General features: G+C 38.2%; 1 protein-coding gene across 1 annotated transcript in view; it reads right to left on the bottom strand.

Annotated features, from left to right (window-relative positions):
• The window catches only part of COL5A2 (collagen type V alpha 2 chain), a 142,524-nt gene that overhangs the window by 28,582 nt on the left and 93,722 nt on the right, over window positions 1-20,220 (bottom strand). The window contains exons 15-29 of the mRNA XM_007464981.1: window positions 19,709-19,753; window positions 19,053-19,106; window positions 10,303-10,347; window positions 9,164-9,217; window positions 6,867-6,965; window positions 6,479-6,523; window positions 6,263-6,361; window positions 4,944-4,997; window positions 4,612-4,719; window positions 3,503-3,556; window positions 2,817-2,915; window positions 1,319-1,372; window positions 498-596; window positions 338-391; window positions 190-243 (exon numbers count right to left, since the gene is read on the bottom strand). Coding sequence (XP_007465043.1) covers window positions 190-243; window positions 338-391; window positions 498-596; window positions 1,319-1,372; window positions 2,817-2,915; window positions 3,503-3,556; window positions 4,612-4,719; window positions 4,944-4,997; window positions 6,263-6,361; window positions 6,479-6,523; window positions 6,867-6,965; window positions 9,164-9,217; window positions 10,303-10,347; window positions 19,053-19,106; window positions 19,709-19,753 — 1,017 coding nt within the window. The remainder of the gene's footprint in view (window positions 1-189; window positions 244-337; window positions 392-497; window positions 597-1,318; window positions 1,373-2,816; window positions 2,916-3,502; window positions 3,557-4,611; window positions 4,720-4,943; window positions 4,998-6,262; window positions 6,362-6,478; window positions 6,524-6,866; window positions 6,966-9,163; window positions 9,218-10,302; window positions 10,348-19,052; window positions 19,107-19,708; window positions 19,754-20,220) is intronic.

Here is a 20,220-nt window from a genome sequence, read left to right as displayed (position 1 = left end):
AAAAAAAAAAAAAAAAAAAAAAAAAGGCAGAAGATGCCAGCACAGGAATCAAAAGAAAAGATATAACTGAAATTCTTCCATCTTGCACTTTTTTATTTACTTCCCCCTGAAACCTATCCATGAGTAAAGTCTCAAACAAACATCACTGAAGAATGCAATGTGAAAATATTCTCACTAAAACTTACATACCGGGGGGCCCACAGGACCGGAAGGACCAACTTCACCATCTTTTCCAGGAGCTCCCTAGCATCGCAGAGAGATAATTTATGAGGTGAGACCATGAGAATTTGGGTAATTTCATATATATTATTTTCTTTAGCAGAAAATGTGTAGTTACCCTCTGCCCAGGAACACCAGCATTTCCTGCTTCTCCAGGTTTTCCAGGGTCACCCTAAAGAATCAATGCAAACTAATTTAAATTTCAATCAGTTTGCTATCAACACATCAGCTCCAAGTGAGGATTATGATGAGATGGCAACATTATACACTGTACTCACACTGCTACCTTTGGGGCCTGGAAGACCCATACTCCCAGGCTGCCCTCTGATTCCTATGGAGCCTGGAGGACCTGGCCGGCCATCCTCTCCTGGAGCACCCTTCAAAATTGACAGGAGCAATGTAAGTTTCACATAAGTTCTCTCTGAACGTTACATCACCCAAATTGTCACTTGCCTTTCCTTACTATAAAAGTTATGTAAGTTTTAAATTAAGCCACAATTTTATTTTAGTGAATCAGGACAGTTGAGTGTTTAAAAACAACTGCTGACGTATTTGGATGTTTAGAACGGAGACTTTATTCTTATTCTACACACAAGCCTCATCTTTATGTCTCTTTACATTCTCATATTAACAGGAGAAATCTTCCTTCTTTCATTTACTCTTGTTTGTGGTAATGAAAACTCAGGACTTCCATTTCACATTTACTGTATAAGGAAAGGGCCCAGAATATATGAACTGTCAAATTTATACCCACTTATCTCTTAAATGTATAAAATTGGAAGGATCAAGAAATGAGAATGTTGCTAACAAATTCCACTAATATTAATAAATACATCATGGAAACTTTTTCACTTATGTCAGAGAAGCAATTACAATCTCAAGCATTTATTTCAATACAACGTTATCAATTTTTGGTCATTTTGAAAATACGCAGATCCTTAATATTTGCTTCCAGGAGAGGAAGGTACATTTTAAACATGTAAACATGATCAGCATCCACCTGATCAAAAATGTTAACCTTAAATAAACATCTTACCATGTAAGTTGCATGTCTATTGAAAAATATTAATGGTGGTGGACTTTTGTTTAAATTACTTACCAAAGGTCCAAGTTTTCCTTCGGGACCTTGAACACCAGGATTTCCTGTCAGACCCTAAAAATTAAAAGCAATTGTCAGTTTGTTGCTGACCTGCAACTGGAGTAAAGATTCTAAAGAGTAAAAACAGCACTGCATTAAAAAGATCCAGTTCCGCTTTGCAATGCCCACTCTCAGTAGCCTTAGGCTCCTCTAGACAAACTCACAGGACCATCATGGACCTCACCCAACCTGGCTTCAGGATACAGGGCAGGATACAGGGCAGACAACACAACATGCAGCAAGGTATCACATGCGGGACTCCCCACTGGGAGGAGTCCTCACAGCACAGCCTTCAGGGCCAGACTCTAAGCCTCCCACAATGGGAGGCCCAATGTGAGAGAATCAGTCTACGTGGTGGGTGCAGGAGCCACCCTGGTTTGAAATCTCACATAACCAATATCTGTAACAGCACCTTGGACATACTATACTGGTCCCAGCAAGGTGAATGCCAAGGTACAAGTCCCTGCAAACTCAGGAAGTCCAAAGCTATTCCTCCTACCAGTTTTTTTTAATTCATTCTTAGTCCTCCAAGTCCAAATGCAGTCTACAATCAGGGATCATTTTAACTAAAAGTAATTGAATGGTCATTCAACAGGCATTCCACCTTTATCATGTGTCTAGGGAAGAATATCGAAGATATTCATCTAAGATGAACCCAATGTCTGTTTCTCACATAGAAGGAGAAAGGGTTGTAGGAGACTTTTACTCATATATCTAACACTGGGTTCAGGACAAAGAACTTATGTTGAGCCAAATGTATCTTTCCATGAAGCTTTCTGTATAATCCTTTTCTCTTTAAGGGGCATTGTTGACAACTGAATATAAGGGTAATTCCATAGTTCTAAAGAATTTTCAAGTGACCTTTTGTTAAAATGAAATTTGTCAGGAATTCTCTGTGCTAAAAGTCACATAAGTTGTTCATCAGCAAGTAAAGAAAAATCATAAAAATTGATAAAAAGGATTTTCTTTTCATACCAAGTGGTAAAATTATTAATACATACCTCTTTGAAAAAAGGAGACTAGAAGTTTTTTTTTCTATACATGATAAAAATAGCAAACCATTCATTATTTCAAAAATAATGAATCAGGGCTTCCCTGGTGGCGCAGTGGTTGAGAGTCCGCCTGCCGATGCAGGGGACACGGATTCGTGCCCCGCTCCGGGAAAACCCCACATGCCGCGGAGCGGCTGGGCCCGTGAGCCATGGCCACTGAGCCTGCGCGTCCGGAGCCTGTGCTCCGCGGAGGGAGAGGCCACAACAGTGAGAGGCCCGTGTACAGCAAAAAATAATAATAATAATAATAATGAATCAGGTCAAACCCAAAGAAAAAAACAAAGAAATGTTCCAAGTCGTGAAAGCAAGCTATTAAAAAAAAAAAAAAAAACCGTTCGAAAACCTTTAATGAATTCTCAGGAGCATATCTCCTGGGTTGATGTAGCAAAAAACTGCTGTGTTCTTACCCGAGCACCTGGAAGCCCAGGTTCCCCCGGACGTCCTGGATCCCCCTGACCTCCTTTAGGTCCTGAAGAACCTACAGGACCCCTCTCTCCTTGAGCCCCCTGTTCCAAAGCAAAGCAGAACATATCAGAAAAAAGGGAGTGCAAGGAAACAAAAGCAAGCATATATAAAATCCTTGTTTTACAAATCAAACCACTAGTGTAACATAAAAGAGTTTGTCAAAGTAGTTACAAAGACTTCTTTGTAAATCATGTCACTTCACATTTTGTTCTCATTTGGATTCCTTGTAGAATAGAGGTTTTTCATCATTAACTAATCAAAGTTGTGTTTAGAGCCTCACTCCAATAACTTAGATTTAGAAACCCCCAAATTTTGAAAGAGTCTAAATTTCTAGATAAAGGAAAAAATATATATCGGCTAAAGGAAAGATTTATGGCCTATTCTTCTCAAGAATATCCCTGGAAAGTTTGAAAACAAACTCCAATACACCTCCAACCATCGTCCTTCTCCCCTTGGCCTCTATAATGAAGAAACTGCACAAGAGGGATTTGGCATTAGGAGTAACATCTGTGTCCAACTCTTTTGTAGATCTGGACCCATGTGGGCCAAGGCTAGATCACCATGCTGGACAATGGCATCTTTTGCAACACTGCCCACAGGAGTGTCAACCTTGATAGGATAAACTTACCTTTGGTCCAGGTAAACCATCAGAGCCTGGAAAACCACGATTGCCAGGAGCACCCTACAAATGACCAAAATGTGATTCTTAATTGTGGATGTTTTTGTAATATATAATGAGTGGGTGATTTTTCTTCTTAGTACTATAAGGTTTTAGGAGCTATGATCAACCCAACACAGCAATAGATATGTATAAGAAAAAATAACCTGATTATACAGAAAGACATTTTAAATTTTGAAAAATATATGTAAGCACTGAGCCAAAATTATTCAAATCAAAAAATATTGTACCACTTCATTGTAAAATTAAACATAGAGAAAAACTGATACATAGATGTAGATACAAGAGGTAAAGAAATGGTACCATCTACCACAATCAAAATGTCAGTGATTGCAGGCATTAGTATTGTCTTTGATGTGAAGCCCTTTGCATTTTCTGAGGTTCCATACAAAAGTAAGGTGATATTGTTATTCTCCCTTTCAGACCTGTTTCATTATAGTCCAGTCACAGCCACCTTTTCTGGTCTTTAAAATCACTAAGCCCTTTCTGGCCTCCTGGATTTGCATTTTTTGTTTCCTCTGCTGTAAAATGCTTTTTCTCTCAAGTTTTCTTGCTGGCTCATCTTAATCTTCAGATCTTAGCTAGATGTCATCTTCTCAAAGAATCTTATTTCCTAACCACCTAACCTAATGCCACACTACTGTCATAAGTTACTCTCTACCACATCACCCTGCTATTCCCTAAGTGTATATGGCACTTATTAAAATGTGTAATTATATTTTTATTTACCTGTTAACTTGTTCATTGCTTAACTCCCCACTAAACTATTGTTTACTAGCCCCCGCATGAAGGCTGGAACCATAGCATTCTTGTTCACTGATGTATCCCAAACTCCATATACCAAATTGGCATAGAGCAGTTGTTCAGTCAATATTAGATGAATGAATGAATGAACAATGATTAGACAGTTGGCTCCCTGAATTCACAGATAGCCATACTAAATTGTGCAATGCACCTGCTAGCATTTCTCTTAATTGCTCTAGTTTTCCTCACTATCCCAAAAGGTATTCATGTAATTCCCCCACAACTAAGAATTTATTCAATCATTCAAATTTTACCCTTTCTCCCATGGGGCCTGGAGGACCAACTGTTCCTGGATCACCTCGGGGACCTCGTTTGCCTTCTTCACCAGGTGGGCCTATTGGACCCTGAATACCATGTGGCCCCTATTGAAAACAGAAGGACAGATACCAGAAAGAGCCATTTGACAAGGGAGTTACAGTCAAAAGATTCATTTAAATAAGTCAGTCACAAATTTTAAACTATATTAAGCAAACTATTTCCATCCAAAATTCTCACTGTCATTATTTGAAGTACTTGAGTATTTTGGGCTTACATTTCTGGATAATATTCATGTTCTTCTTATCATTTAAAAGAAATAAAACCTTACTGGTTCCCCTTTTGGGCCAGCTTCTCCTTTGAAACCTGGAACTCCTGGATCACCCTAAAATAAAAACATCGATAATTTTAAGAACCAAGATATTTATCCAGCCCAACCTGCTTTAATTATTACAGTGAATGGGCCTTGAAAATTTTCTGCAGCTGAGTCTGTACTGAATCAGCAGTATAATAATTTTTTTAAATTATGCAGATCTTGTAGAATGTGTGTGAAATTTTATAAAGTCCAGTATAGTTAGGTAGTAGTTTGTATATTTTACAGGGGTCTTCAAAAGACTTACTTTTAAAATCTTGTTTTTAATCATGCATAGTAGGATAATTAGAATTATTCAGTTATTATTACAATTTGAGAATAAAAATTAGAACTAACAATGACAACTTCAATAGATAAATCTATTTAGAGTCTATTTTAGGAAATAGATGTGTTCACCCAAAATCAAAATAATTTTATATTTATGTTCTATTTATTGAGATTTGACAACTTCAAATAGGGTATTTTATCTTTAGCGTATTCAAGAGTTTTGGGTATGTGTGTCTTTATAATACCAATTGTACTATAATTTGTGGGAACCAGATTGCTAAATTGAGAACATGATAAAATCAAATGTAAAATACCAACAACACGCATGTTTTTATAAATTTGTCACTAGCATTTAAAAAGGATTTATCAGCATAATCAAATTACTTAGATCAGGATCTAAAATATTTGCTTTAAGTAGTACTAGGAAACAAAGTTTTGTTATATATCAAGCTAAAAGATACATAAGCACAACTTCTCAATGTGTTTATTTCTTAAGAACTAACCGTATATTTTTACCAATAGATAAATATATGAATATAAAACATACAAATTTATACAAAATGTGGAAACTCATTCAATATAAACAACATGTTGGAAGCACTCTTCAAGAATAAATCTCAAGAAATAGCTGTTGAACCCATTTTAGCCAAGTTGTCATTATAAACCCCCATGAAAATTCCGTACTTCCCCCTACTGGCTTGCAAAGTGTCTCCATATTTGTTATGTAACTCTTTATAAAATTCTATGAGGTGGATCATGAAGTTATGACCTTACTATTTTAAACAAAAGAACACTAAAATTTAACATAGTGCAATAATTTTCCCCTTTGAATTTAAACATGTGAATTGTACATTAACATTTGGCTTCCACTTTACAAAAATTCCTACCTTCTTTTGCCTCATTCAAATAAGTCACATTATCTATGTTTCACTGTATCTCATTACATATTATTTCTCTGGCGATCTTAGTTGTATTATACTAATGGATGATAATTCTTTGATGGACATTACCGGTTGGCCTCGAATTCCTGGAGGTCCAGTGCTACCCTGAGGTCCTGGAGATCCAGGGGGCCCTGTTAAGCCAGGAGGACCAGAGGTACCCGGAGAACCCTATTGGAATGCAAGAGTAACATGATGAGCAGAGACCTAGGCACAAGTCTATGGTCACTGTCCAAAGGATTGTGCCCATTTGAACCTCATGTGGCATAAATGAAGTTAGTTACTCACTGTTGGGCCTTTGGCACCAGGCGTACCATCAGTTCCCACTGCACCCTAAAAGATACAGGAAAAGTTCATGAAATATTAAGCTGTATCTAGGGTGGTATTAAGATGTCCACCCATCTCACAAAAGGAGGCAGAAAAATTACCAAAAAGAAAGAAAGGAAAAATAAATCAACCACCATTATATTATAAAGATCACTTTTATGACTAATTAATTCCCTTTTCCATAAAATAGACAAAATTTGCAGAGTTGACAAGGGACATTTTTTTTTCATGAGCTCTAAACACTCATTCAGAATTGAAAGAGAATATATTAAAATATGTTGCCTTTGTTCAAAAGTTATAAAACATGTCCAGCTTTCAGTGATAATTTTTAAATATACTAGGAACTTACAGGAAGACCTTGAGAGCCAACAGGACCCGGTAGCCCAGTTTCACCTCTTTGCCCCTGAGGACCTTCAGGGCCTCGTGCCCCAGTGGGACCTGCTTCTCCCTAAAGGGGTATGAGGAAAACGTTAATTTAAGAAAATATCAGTGTGGTGTGTTTCAAAGCTGACTGCTTATTTGGAGTTTTACATTTTACACCCAATCATTTAAACGAGTCAAGAACACAAAGTAGTTTCCAGGGGTGTGTGCCTAACTTAGCTTAAGGGATGGACTCACTTCCCACCACTCTGGATGTGATGATGCCCACAGCATGCAGAGCAGAGCAACCTGGTGAAGGTCACCTGATAGCCACCCTTGTTCCAACCCAAGATAGGGATCCAGATAGTAAATAAAAATACAGGATGCCTGGTTAAGTTTTAATTCAGATAAACAACAAATAATTCAGAATAAGTTTGTCCCATGCAATATCTGGAACACACTTATCCTAAAAGGTTATTCTTTATTTATCTGAAATTCAAACTTAGCTGAGTTTCTGCATTTTATCTAACATATTAGGTACCTAATGTAAGTCAAATCCTAGAGGGAATCCCTATTATCCTTCACTGAAATACAAAGAACTAGACGTGAAAGTTTATTCTTCATCTAGAGAGCCAGAGACCCTGGAAGAATATTACAGGTATAGCAGAATTTTGGCCCAGAACAAACACCGGGGGTGGTGGTCTTTATGTTGGGGGTGGTGGTAGGACAGGGAAACAATTTCTGAAACAGTTTTGTGAGGTGTTTGACTTTATTAAGGAGTTTTCAGTAGCCAACAGCCCGTATTAGAAAAACCCAGGAGGAGAGGGAAGTATCCAGAGTGAACTACTGTGAAGTCTTAACTAGAGGCCACAGTAGGAGCAGAAACCACTTCCTGCTAAGTGAGAGTCCGGGGCATTGTGAGTATTCTTCCTTGAATTCTCTAGCCAGAGCTCGGTGTGAGGGTGGACAGTCTTACAGAGAGAGAGAGGGAAGGGCTTTTGCCTATTTTGATTGAGGTACACAGGGAGGTTGGGCCTTCCAATGTCAGTGGCAGCAGACTTAGGACTTCAGGGAGCAGATCAGATACAGAGGGGAACTGAAGCAGGTCCTACTCGGCTGAGTTCACAGTGAGTTCTCAGTTAATGGAGGGACTGGTTAGTGAACCAACGGAGGGCACCATTTTAAAATAAAGCAGCCACATCCCTGTGGCGCAGAATTTAAAGTCAGCGTGAGAGAGCCAAAGAATAATTTGACTTGATGACTCTCACATTTCAAAGAATACTTGAAATGTCAACTAGAGATTTTTTTGTTTGTTTGTTTGTTTCGAAGTTCAAATCCAATCTGAGTGGCCCCACTAACAAGAAGCGTGGGCCTGTACTGAGGGCATCCTCTGCCTCAGGCACTATGCTAAGGGTTTGCATATTTTCTCACTTAATCTTCAATAAAATTCCTTGAGAAAACAAGATTTAGAGAGGTGAGGTGACTGGCCACGGTTATTTTTGTACAGCAGAATCTTGTGAGCAAATCCCTTCTTCAAGATGAAGAAAATTATTGCCAAAGAAAACCCGGGTGTGAGAAAAATCAAACGTATTGCGTTGTTCAAAGTTTGAAGGTAGTGTTCTGAGTTTATTCACTAATTTAGCTAATATAATCTTAATAACCTCCCACTGTGATCCATGGATTTATCATCCAAAGTGTTGAGAGAAAGAACAAGTTGTGACTCGCTACAAATGTAAATCAGCCCAGCAGAATACTTCAATCCATTCCCACATGGACAGCCAAATAGCCTCCCCACGCATTCCATTAATGATTGTGTAAGCTGGGGGCACGGAGGTGGGGAGAAGGGGAGCAGAAGTGGGGATCAATATTGTGTGGCCTTTTGACCACCTCGGATTTATTTTACTCTCCTATTGTTTAGAACATTCTGCTATTTATTACTGCCAGGCACTGTATCCAAGAATAGAGTTCCAATTCAGATTAAACACTTACCCCTCACAGCCATTACAATTGTCTGGTGTTAGAGTCCTATTGCAACAGATTCTTTGATACTACAAGTGCATGATTATAAGTAATTCTCTTTTAATTACTTATTATATAATAATATCATATTTTTCATTTTCTTTTTTTTTTCCCCTACCATAATGGACATTGAGAATACGCTAGGCTCTTTTCCTTAGTTAAGAGTGACTTCCACACCCTTCAATGAAAGAAATGACATTCTTTACTTTGGGATTCAGGTACTTAAGTAATTCATGTCATCAAGAGCTAAATATAGTAACATCTTACCTTCAACCCAGGATTTCCTGGAAAACCAGCGGAACCAGGTATCCCAAGAGGACCCTGTTAAAAGAAACCAGAAAAGTGATTAGACATGTATTTTAATTAACATGAAATCTTTTATTCTGTACTTTGACATATAAGAATAATCCACTTAGTACTTTAAAATCACAAAGATAATAATATAATTTTATCATAAGAACCTTACAACACTGATATGAAATTGTGCTAAAAGACATGTCCAGTGGTATTAAACATAACAGAATTTCCTAGTTGTAGCATACGAGAGTCAGTCACAAACACAAATTCTTTGAAACAATTGCTTCTAGAGAAATTACTTTCTTTGTGTTAACCAAGTAATAAGGATAGTGTTTAGAAAATTACACATTGTACCAAAATCTAGGACTTCACTTTATAAAAATGATGATTAAGAATTATCTGGATATTTTGGAGTGATTTTTTTCAGGCTAATAAAAAGTGAATATGTGTCACTATACTACATTTGGGAAGGCATGAACAGAGTCTAAACCACTGATTTAAAGCTGGATTTAAAGGAAATGAGTGTAAGAGGAATTTCATTCTAGGTTATCCTGATTCTTCTTTGAGGACTGTATTTTAAATCCATCAGTTTTGCATTAATAAAAGCCCTTTTAAATTACACTTATTTTTCCTCCCATAGTTTATTTCCTTTTTATGAGTAACAAGGGAGAAAAGATCTTAAGGGCAAGTAATTTCAAATCCGATTTACCCTCCTAGTACTGAATATCTCCCTGAGCTCATCGTGTTTTTCACCTATCCACTGTACGGACCATGCTGTATTCTTGTTCTTTTCATATACTCATCTTTCAAGACTAAGCTTAAAAGTTGTTCCTCTTTAAGTCTTTCTTGACTTCTTTGTCTCACTACTGGTGTCGGTACAGGTAGGTTCTCATACTTCAGGTTGCTTTCCCTATTACAGCAGTTAGCAATAGCATTATGCTACAATATCAATTGATATATCTCTCTTCTTTGATAGGGCAGGTTTCAAAGACAAGTACTATGTGTTTATTGTCTTTCTGTTCCAAGTACCTGGGACACAGTAGGTGCTTTGTAAATGGTAATGAATGTACAAATGGAAGAATGAATGAATATGAAAGAAATACACTCACCATTGGCCCAGGTTTTCCAGGCATACCATGTGCACCTCGTTGTCCCTAGTTAGGAGAAGAGGCAAGATAATGGTGCATTTTCTACAGTATTTGTTGACAATTCATTTACGTTATAAAAATGTCTATGTTAAAAATTGGAGAATGAATATTAAGGTTAACTGACAACTTTAACTAGGTTAATAGCAATAAAAATACACATTTATACAACATGCATAAAGTAGCAATAAGCACATCTATCCTTAGAGCAATAAGAAAGAAAAATCAAGACTGGAAATACAAACTGATTAAAATGATTCTTTTTACTTGAACGTGTCACCTTCTATTAAATGAGCTCAAAGACAATGAAACTTTGAACACCGGGCTCTTCTTAATAGTCAGAATAACCCAGAGGAAGGAATGCGCTCCATATAAAACAAAAACCTAAACCACATGTGCACACACATGTACACACACACACACACACACACAAAGGAAATTAAGTAGTAGTGAATGCTGCAGGTGTCACCCAGATCCCCCTTCAGCACAGAAATAATCATTCTACCACTGCTGGAAGTGTTATAAGCTGTGATGGCTCACAGTTGAGACCCTCCCCACAAATTGCTGAAAGGAGTTAGCTATCCCAAGGTTATGCCCTTCCATGGTCAATGCAGTGGTACAAAGGATTAGCCCCCATTCAAAACAGTCTGAAGAGCCATCCCAGCTCCACTGTTTCCATAGAATGGAAGACACATGAAGATTGAAGTCTCTGTTGCAAATGTAACACAGTTTACTTTCTCCCTATGGCAAATCCTGCTTATTTTATTAATTTCTTCATAGGTGTAGTTTCTTTACTTTTTAAATAAATTTATTTATTTATTTTTGGCTGTGTTGGGCCTTCGTTGCTGCGTATGGGGGCTATCCTTTGCTGCGGTGCATGGGCTTCTCATGGTGGTGGCTTCTCTTGTTATGGAGCACGGGCTCTAGGTGTATGGGCTTCAGTAGTTGTGGCACATGGGCTCAGGAGTTGTGGCTCGTGGGCTCTAGAGAGCAGGCTCAGTAGCTGTGGTGCATGGGCTTAGATGCTCCGTGGCATGTGGGATCTTCCCAGACGAGGACTTGAACCCATTTCCCCTGCATTGGCAGGTGGATTCTTTTTTGAATTTTATTTATTTTTTTATACAGCAGGTTCTTATTAGTCATCAATTTTATACACATCAGTGTATACATGTCAATTCCAATCACCAAATTCATCCCACCCCCCCCCCCACCCCCACTTTCCCCCCTTGGTGTCCATACATTTGTTCTCTACATCTGTGTCTCAATTTCTGCTCTGCAAACAGGTTCATCTGTACCATTTTTCTAGGTTCCACATATATGCATTGATATATGATATTTGTTTTTCTCTTTCTGACTTACTTCACTCTGTATGACAGTCTCTAGATCCATCCATGTCTCAGCAAATGACCCAATTTCGTTCCTTTTTATGGCTGAGTAATATTCCATTGTATATATGTACCATTACTTCTTTATCCATTCATCTGTCGATGGACATTTAGGTTGCTACCATGACCTGGCTATTGTAAATAGTGCTGCAATGAACATTGGGGTGCATGTGTCTTTTTGAATTATGGTTTTCTCTGGGTATATGCCCAGCAGTGGGATTTCTGGATCATATGCTAATTCTATTTTTGGTTTTTTAAGGAACCTCCATACTGTTCTCCATAGTGGCTGTTTCAATTTACATTCTCACCAACAGTGCACGAGGGTTCCCCTTTCTCCACACCCTCTCCAGCATTTGTTGTTTGTAGATTTTCTGATGATGCCCATTCTAACTGGTGTGAGGTGATACCTCATTATAGGTGTTTGTTTTGTTTTGTTTTTTCTGTGGTACATGGGCCTCTCACTGTTGTGGCCTCTCCCGTTGTGGAGCACAGGCTCCAGACGCGCAGGCTCAGCAGCTATGGCTCACGGGCCCAGCCACTCCGCGGCATGTGGGATCTTCCTGGGCTGGAGCATGAACCCCTGTCCCCCACATTGGCAGGCGGACTCTCAACCACTGTGCCACCAGGGAAGCCCCCTCATTGTAGTTTTGATTTGCATTTCTCTAATAATTAGTGATGTTGAGCAGATTTTCATGTGCTTCTTGGCCATCTGTATGTCTTCTTTGGAGAAATGTCTATTTAGGTCTTCTGCCCATTTTTGGATTGGGTTGTTTGTTTCTTTAATATTGAGCTGCATGAGCTGTTTATATATTTTGGAGATTAATCCTTTGTCCATTGATTCATTTGAAAATATTTTCTCCCATTCTGAGGGTTGTCTTTTCGTCTTGTTTATGGTTTCCTTTGCTGTGCAAATGCTTTGAAGTTTTATTAGGTCCCATTTGTTTATTTTTGTTTTTATTTCCATTACTCTAGGAGGTGGATCAAAAAAGATCTGCTGTGATTTATGTCAAAGAGTGTTCTTCCTATGTTTTCCTCTAAGAGATTTATAGTGTCCGGTCTTACATTTAGGTCCCTAATCCATTTTGAGTTTATTTTTGTGTATGGTGTTAGGAAGTGTTCTAATTTCATTCTTTTACATGTAGCTGTCCAGTTTTCCCAGCACCACTTATTGAAGAGACTGTCTTTTCTCCATTGTATATCCTTGCCTCCTTTGTCATAGATTAGCTGACCATAGGTGCGTGGGTTTATCTCTGGGCTTTCTATCTTGTTCCATTAATCTTTATTTCTGTTTTTGTGCCAGTGCCATATTGTCTTGATTGCCGTAGCTTTGTAGTATAGGCTGAAGTCTGGGAGTCTGATTCCTCCAGCTCCGCTTTTTTCCCTCAAGACTGCTTTGGCTATTCGGGGTCCTTTGTGTCTCCATACAAATTTTAAGATTTTTTGTTCTAGTTCCGTAAAAAATGCCATTGGTAATTTGATAGGGATTGCGTTGAATCTGTAGATTGCTTTGGGTAGTATAGTCATTTTCACAATATTGTTTCTTCCAATCCAGGAACATGGAATATCTCTCCATCTGTTGGTATCATCTTTAATTTCTTTCATCAGTGTCTTATAGTTTTCTGCATACAGGTCTTTTGTCTCCCTAGGTATGTTTATTCCTAGGTATTTTATTCTTTTTGTTGTAATGGTAAATGGGAGTGTTTCCTTAATTTCTCTTTCAGATTTTTCACCATTAGTATATAGGAATGCAAGAGACTTCTGTGCGTTAATGTTGTATCCTGCTACTTTACCAAATTCATTGATTAGCTCTAGTAGCTTTCTGGTGGCATCTTTAGGATTCTCTATGTATAATATCAGGTCATCTGCAAACAGTGACAGTTTTACTTCTTCTTTTCCTATTTGTGTTCCTTTTATTTCTTTTTCCTCTCTGATTGCCTTGGCTAGGACTTCCAAAACTATGTTGAATAATAGTGGTGAGAGTGGACATCCTTGTCTTTTTCCTGATCTTAGAGGAAATGCTTTCAGTTTTTCAACATTGAGAATGATGTTTGCTGTGGGTTTGTCATATATGGCCTTTATTATGTTGAGGTAGGTTCCCTCTATGCCCACTTCTGGAGAGTTTTTATCATAAATGGGTGTTGAATTTTGTCAAAAGCTTTTTCTGCATCTATTGAGATGATCATATGTTTTTCCTCTTCAGTTTGTTAAGATGTTGTAGCACATTGATTGATTTGCGTATATTGAAGAATCCTTGCATCCCTGGGATAAATCCTACTTGATCATGGTGTATGATCCTTTTAATGTGTTGTTGGATTCTGTTTGCTAGTATTTTGTCGAGGTATTGTTGAGGTATATGTCGCTAGTATTTTGTGTCTATATTCTTCAGTGATCTTGGTCTGTAATGTTCTTTATTTGTAGTATCTTTGTCTGGTTTTGGTATCAGGGTGATGGTGGCCTCATAGAATGGGTTTGGGAGTGTTCCTTCCTCTGCAATTTTTTGGAAGAGTTTGAGAAGGATGGTGTTAGCTCTTCTCTAAATGTTTGATAGAATTCAGCTGTGAAGCCATCTGGTCCTGGACCTTTGTTTGTTAGAAGATTTTTAATCACAGTTTCAATTTCATTACTTGTGATTGGTCTGTTCACATTTTCTATTTCTTCTTGGTTCAGTCTTGGAAGGTTATACCTTTCTAAGAATTTATTCATTTCTTCCAGGTTTTCCATTTTATTGGCATAGAGTTGCCTGTAGTAGTCTCTTATGATGCTTTCCATTTCTGTAGTATCTGTTGTAACTTCTCCTTTTTCATTTTTAATTTTATTGATTTGAGTCCTCTCCCTTTTTTTCTTGATGAGTCTTGCTAATGGTTTATCAATTTTGTTTATCTTCTCAAAGAAAGAGCTTTTAGTTTTACTGATCTTTGCTATTGTTTTCTTTGTTTCTATTTCATATATTTCTGCTCTTATCTTTATGATTTCTTTCCTTCTGCTAACTTTGGGTTTTGTTTGTTCTTCTTTCTCTAGTTCCTTTAGGTGTAAGGTTAGATTGTTTATTTGAAATTCTTCTTGTTTCTTGAGGTAGGCTTGTATTGCTATAAACTTCCATCTTAGAACTGCTTTTGCTGCACCCCATAGGTTTTGGATTGTCGTGTTTTCATTGTCATTTGTCTCTGGGTATTTTCTGATTTCCTCTTTGATTTCTTCAGTGATCTCTTGGTTATTTAGTAACATATTGTTTAGCCTCCATGTGTTTGTGTTTTTCACGTTTTTATCCCTGTAATTCATTTGTAATCTCATAGCTGGGGTCAGAAAAGATGCTTGATATGATTTCAATTTTCTAAAATTTATTGAGGCTTGATTTGTGACCTAAGATGTGATCTCTCCTGGAGAATGTTCCATGTGCACTTGAGAAGAAAGTGTAATCTTTTGTTTTTGGATGCAATGTCCTATAAATATCAATTAAATCTATCTGGTCTATTGTGTCATTTAAAGGTTCTGTTTCCTTATTTATTTTCATTTTGGATGATCTGTCCATTGGTGTAAGTGAGGTGTTAAAGTCCCCTACTAGTATTGTGTTACTGTCGATTTCCTCTTTTATAGTTGTTAGCAGCTGCCTTATGTATTGAGGTGCTCCTATGTTGGGTGCATATATATTTATAATTGTTATATCTTCTTCTTGGATTGATCCCTTGATCATTATGTAGTGTCCTTCCTTGTCTCTTGTAACATTCTTTATTTAAAGTCTATTTTTTCTGATATGAGTATTGCTACTCCAGCTTTCTTTTGATTTCCATTTGCATGGAATATCTGTTTCTGTCCCCTCACTTTCAGTCTGTATGTGTACCTAGGTCTGAAGTGGGTCTCTTGTAGACAGCATATAGATGGGTGTTGCTTTTTGTATCCGTTCAGAAAGCCTGTGTCTTTTGGTTGGATCATTTAATCCATTCACGTTTAAGGTAATTATTGATATGTATGTTCCTACGACCATTTTCATAATTGTTTTGGGTTCGTTTTTGTAGGTCCTTTTCTTCTCTTGTGTTTCCCACTTAGAGAAGTTCCTTTAGTATTTGTTGTAGAGCTGGTTTGGTGGTGCTAAATCCTCTTAGCTTTTGCTTGTCTGTAAAGCTTTTGATTTCCCCATCGAATCTGAATGAGATCCTTGCCGGGTAGAGCAATCTTGGTTGTAGGTTCTTCCCTTTCATCACTTTAAGTATATCATGCCACTCCCTTCCGGCTTGTAGAGTTTCTGCTGAGAAATCAGCTGTTAACCTTATGGGAGTTCCCTTGTATGCTATTTGTCATTTTTCCCTTGCTGCTTTCAATAATTTTTCTTTGTCTTTAATTTTTGCCAATTTGATTATTATGTGTCTCGGCATGTTTCTCCTTGGGTTTGTCCTCTGTGGGACTCTACACTTCCTGGACTTGGGTGGCTATTTCCTTTCCCATGTTAGGGAAATTTACAACTATAATCTCTTCAAATATTTTCTCGGGTCCTTTGTCTCTCTCTTCTCCTTCTGGGACCCCTAAAATGCAAACGTTGTTGCATTTAATGTTGTTCCAGAGGTCTCTTAGGCTGTCTTCATTTCTTTTCATTCTTTTTTCTTTATTCTGTTCAGCAGCAGTGAATTCCACCCTTCTGTCTTCCAGGTCACTTATCCGTTCTTCTGCCTCAGTTATTCTGCTATTGATTCCTTCTAGTGCAGTTTTCATTTCAGTTATTGTACTGTTCATCTCTGTATGTTTGCTCTTTAATTCTTCTAGGTCTTTGTTAAACATTTCTTGCATCTTCTTGATCTTTGCCTCCATTCTTCTTCACTATCATTATTCTGAATTCTTTTTCTGGAAGTTTGCCTACCTCCACTTCATTTAGTTGTTCTTCTGGGGTTTTATCTTGTTCCTTCATCTGGTATATAGCCCTCTGCCTTTTCATCCTGTCTATCTTTCTGTGAATGTGGTTTTTGTTCTACAGGCTGCAGGATTATAGTTCTTGCTTTTCCTGCCTGCCCTCTTGGCAGGCAGATTCTTAACCACTGCACCACCAGGGAAGTCCCATAGGGTGTAGTTCCTGAGAACACTCTGAAAACAAATTTCCTGCACACAACTCTGCTTTAATGCCATTTCCTTGGAAAATTGACCCGCATATCATTGGTGCCAGAGGTAGTCAAGAAAGCCGATGCTAAAATGGAGTTTTTAAGCTGGATTCCTCCCTGGCCAGCTGGCAATAGATGGAGTATGGATTTCTCTTGGCATGCTGTAGTGATGCAGTAGTATTGTCTCCAGTAGTGAACTTAGATAGGGTACAAGTGTAAGGGAATGGGCTATGGGTTCAATAGCTCAGGCATTTGAGAAGGTTTAGGGGATGTAACAATTACAAAGTTAATGGAACTGCATGGGTCTTGTCAAGTGAATCCATTGGAGAAAGATGTTGAAAGGCTGATGGTAATTAATCATCAATATAAATCTCCTTAGCAGCATTTAAAAATATTGTCATCTTGGGCTTCCCTGGTGGCACAGTGGTTGAGAGTCCGCCTGCCGATGCAGGAGACGTGGGTTTGTGCCCTGGTCCGGGAGGATCCCACATGCCGCGGAGCGGCTGGGCCCGTGAGCCATGGCCGCTGAGCCTGCGCGTCCGGAGCCTGTGCTCCGCAGCGGGAGAGGCCACAACAGTGAGAGGCCCACATACCGCAAAAAAAAAAAAAAAAATATTGTCATCTTCTACAGCCAGAGGGAAGAAAAAGTTGAAGATTAGGCCCAGGACTTTATGATAAAAGTTTAAGTGCTCTTGAGAAGGTTGAATTCTAAAATGTGGCAAGTCTGCTATGCCATGGTCAGGGCCCTTGATTGGAGGGAATGGGACCTTGAAATTTGGCATTGGGATATCTTAAGAACTTTTAAATCTCAAATACCCTGAAGCCTCTGGGCCTACAGAAGTGGTCCTTCCCATCATTAACAGCTTATACTTCTCTCTTGCTTAAAGATGAAACAAAGGCCTCTACTTTACCAGACAACATATGCCACCACCACCACCACCTGCTCCTCCCCCGGCCACCAGACCAACAACTAGCATCAAGTCACAAAATAACTGCATTGAGGAAATGCTGTTTCTGATAAAAGAGTGAAGAGACTTTACACAAAAAAACCTATAAATCTTATACATCTTGTAGAGGCAGAATCCAAGAAAGAATGTGTGGGACTAGGTTCTGAAGGTACTGGATCAAGAGGGACAGGATATAAAGCTGGAGAATTTTAATGATTTGGAAGCACTCTCCCATAATACATATTTAACACCCTGATAAAGACCCTGGGAAATGTTGTTAACAGGGACAATAGTTCTTAGAAACTTGGAAAGAGCAATGGCACACACTAAGTGAAGCAGAAATGCTGGAACTGCCTGGGCAGATGGTAGAATAAAGCACAGAGAAGTGAACACAGTAGACTGGACATAATATGTACAACTGCATAAGGCAATAGCTGACTATATTCTACAATATTCTCTACATTTCCAGAGGATATTCTGCCTGTAAGTGATAAAGAATGGCCTACTGAGAGGGTCTCACTTCTCCTGAATCAAGGCCCTGACTTTGGTATCACTGAGAAGCACTAAGGTGGTTGTCTTCTATGGGATAATAGTAGGGGATGCTATAAACCTGGGAATTTTAATTATAATGGGGATGATAGGATATCAAAATAACAGAGGCCAGGTGGCAGTCCTTAATTGTCAAAAGAAAAGTGGGTGAAATATAATGAACTGCAAGTTTGAAATATTAGCAAGTATAGCCCGACTTTCAGAGAGCTGTGATGAGAATGAACAAAATAACGCCCCCCTCCAGGTTCAACGTAGATGGACAGACAGCAAGAGAATTTCTCAATCTGTACAACTAGGGAAGATGATCAGGAGACTCTAATCTTTAAAAGGGTTTATTCATAGTACTTACCTTTTAGGACTGTGATGAACAAGAGATAAAGATATTCAGAAGAATGCTTGGCAGATAATAAGTGCTTGATAAATATTACCTGTTATTATAATGTGATTACTATTCCAAAGTCTATGATTCTCCATGCTGCTAAATGTTTTTATTATTTCTTAAATTCTGTATTAAAATAAGTAGGCAACAAATGTACTTTGGTTATGTAAGATGTTAACATTAACAGAAGGTAGGTATAGTGTACAAGGGTACATGGAAACTCTCTTCTATTTTTGCAACTTTTCTGTAAACCTAAATTTGTCTCAAAATAAAAAGTATACAAATTACAAAGTAGGCAACCAGTATGTCATTCTCATTTAAAACACATATTCAGTAAAGCATTTGAGAGAGTTGAAATACACATACTTACAGGAGCACCCTGTGGCCCAAGTCTCCCTCTCTCTCCTGGCATTCCTCTTGGGCCCTGCAGATGATAGAGAAACGTCTCTTGAAACATCTTACTTGAATTTCTAGGGTAGCTTGATTTCACTACTCAAATCAATCAAGACTCATTATAATTGGCCTAAACAGATTTCACTTAACCTAGCTTTAATGGCCTAAATCTACAATAATTCTGATTTCATCACTGGGTACTGAAAAAGAATAAGGGCATTCAACAAATAAGAAAAACAATGTAATACAAGAAGCCTTTTCTATTTGAAGGGGCAATTTTTTTTTTTAGTTACGCGGGCCTCTCACTGTTGTGGCCTCTCCCGTTGCGGAGCAACAGGCTCCGGACGCGCAGGCTCAGCGGCCACGGCTCACGGGCCCAGCTGCTCCACAGCATGTGGGATCTTCCCGGACCGGGGCATGAACCCGTGTCCCCTGCATCGGCAGGCAGACTCTCAACCACTGCGCCACCAGGGAAGCCCTGAAGGGGCAATTCTTATAGTGTGCTTGCCTTTCAGCTGATAATAAAGGATTATTTCACCAGCTAACATATGTTCTCTAGGTCTTTTTTTTTTTTTTCATTTAAACATTCTCTTAGTATAATCTAAAAAAGCAATGAATTAAATTTATACGTACCATTGGACCCATGGCACCCATTGGACCAGTAGGGCCAGCTTCACCCTAAAGCAAAAATGAGATCACATTACAATATGAGAAACCTTCAATTGATGTTCATATCATTCTGGTCCATGTGTGTCTTATTTTAAAGGTTTATTTTTCAAAGTGAGCATTTGAAAGGTATACTTTCAATGAAGGACCTCAGAATTCTGCTGTAACACCTTTTCTCAAAATACAATGGAAATTTAGTTTCTACAGAAATAAGTCTAAAATAAAATTGGGGATTTAAGCAAGATTGATAGAACTATCACACCTAGCCACATTAATTACAATTAAAAAACTATTTGTCTATGTCTGATAATACTTTAGGTCAAGTAAAATTTAGAAAGCTAAAATTGACTGTAATATTTCTTTAAGATCTCTTATAGGAAGCTTAGGAATGACAAATTTAAAGCCAAATGCTTTTCCACATATGTATTTCATCGTACTTTCTACTAAAAAGTCATCTGTACTTCCTGAATGTTCTCTTT

This window comes from Lipotes vexillifer, unplaced genomic scaffold, assembly GCF_000442215.2.
Source record: "Lipotes vexillifer unplaced genomic scaffold, Lipotes_vexillifer_v1.1 scaffold903, whole genome shotgun sequence".
Classification (NCBI taxonomy): Eukaryota; Metazoa; Chordata; class Mammalia; order Artiodactyla; family Lipotidae; genus Lipotes; species Lipotes vexillifer.
This window is presented reverse-complemented; position numbering and strand designations above follow the sequence as displayed.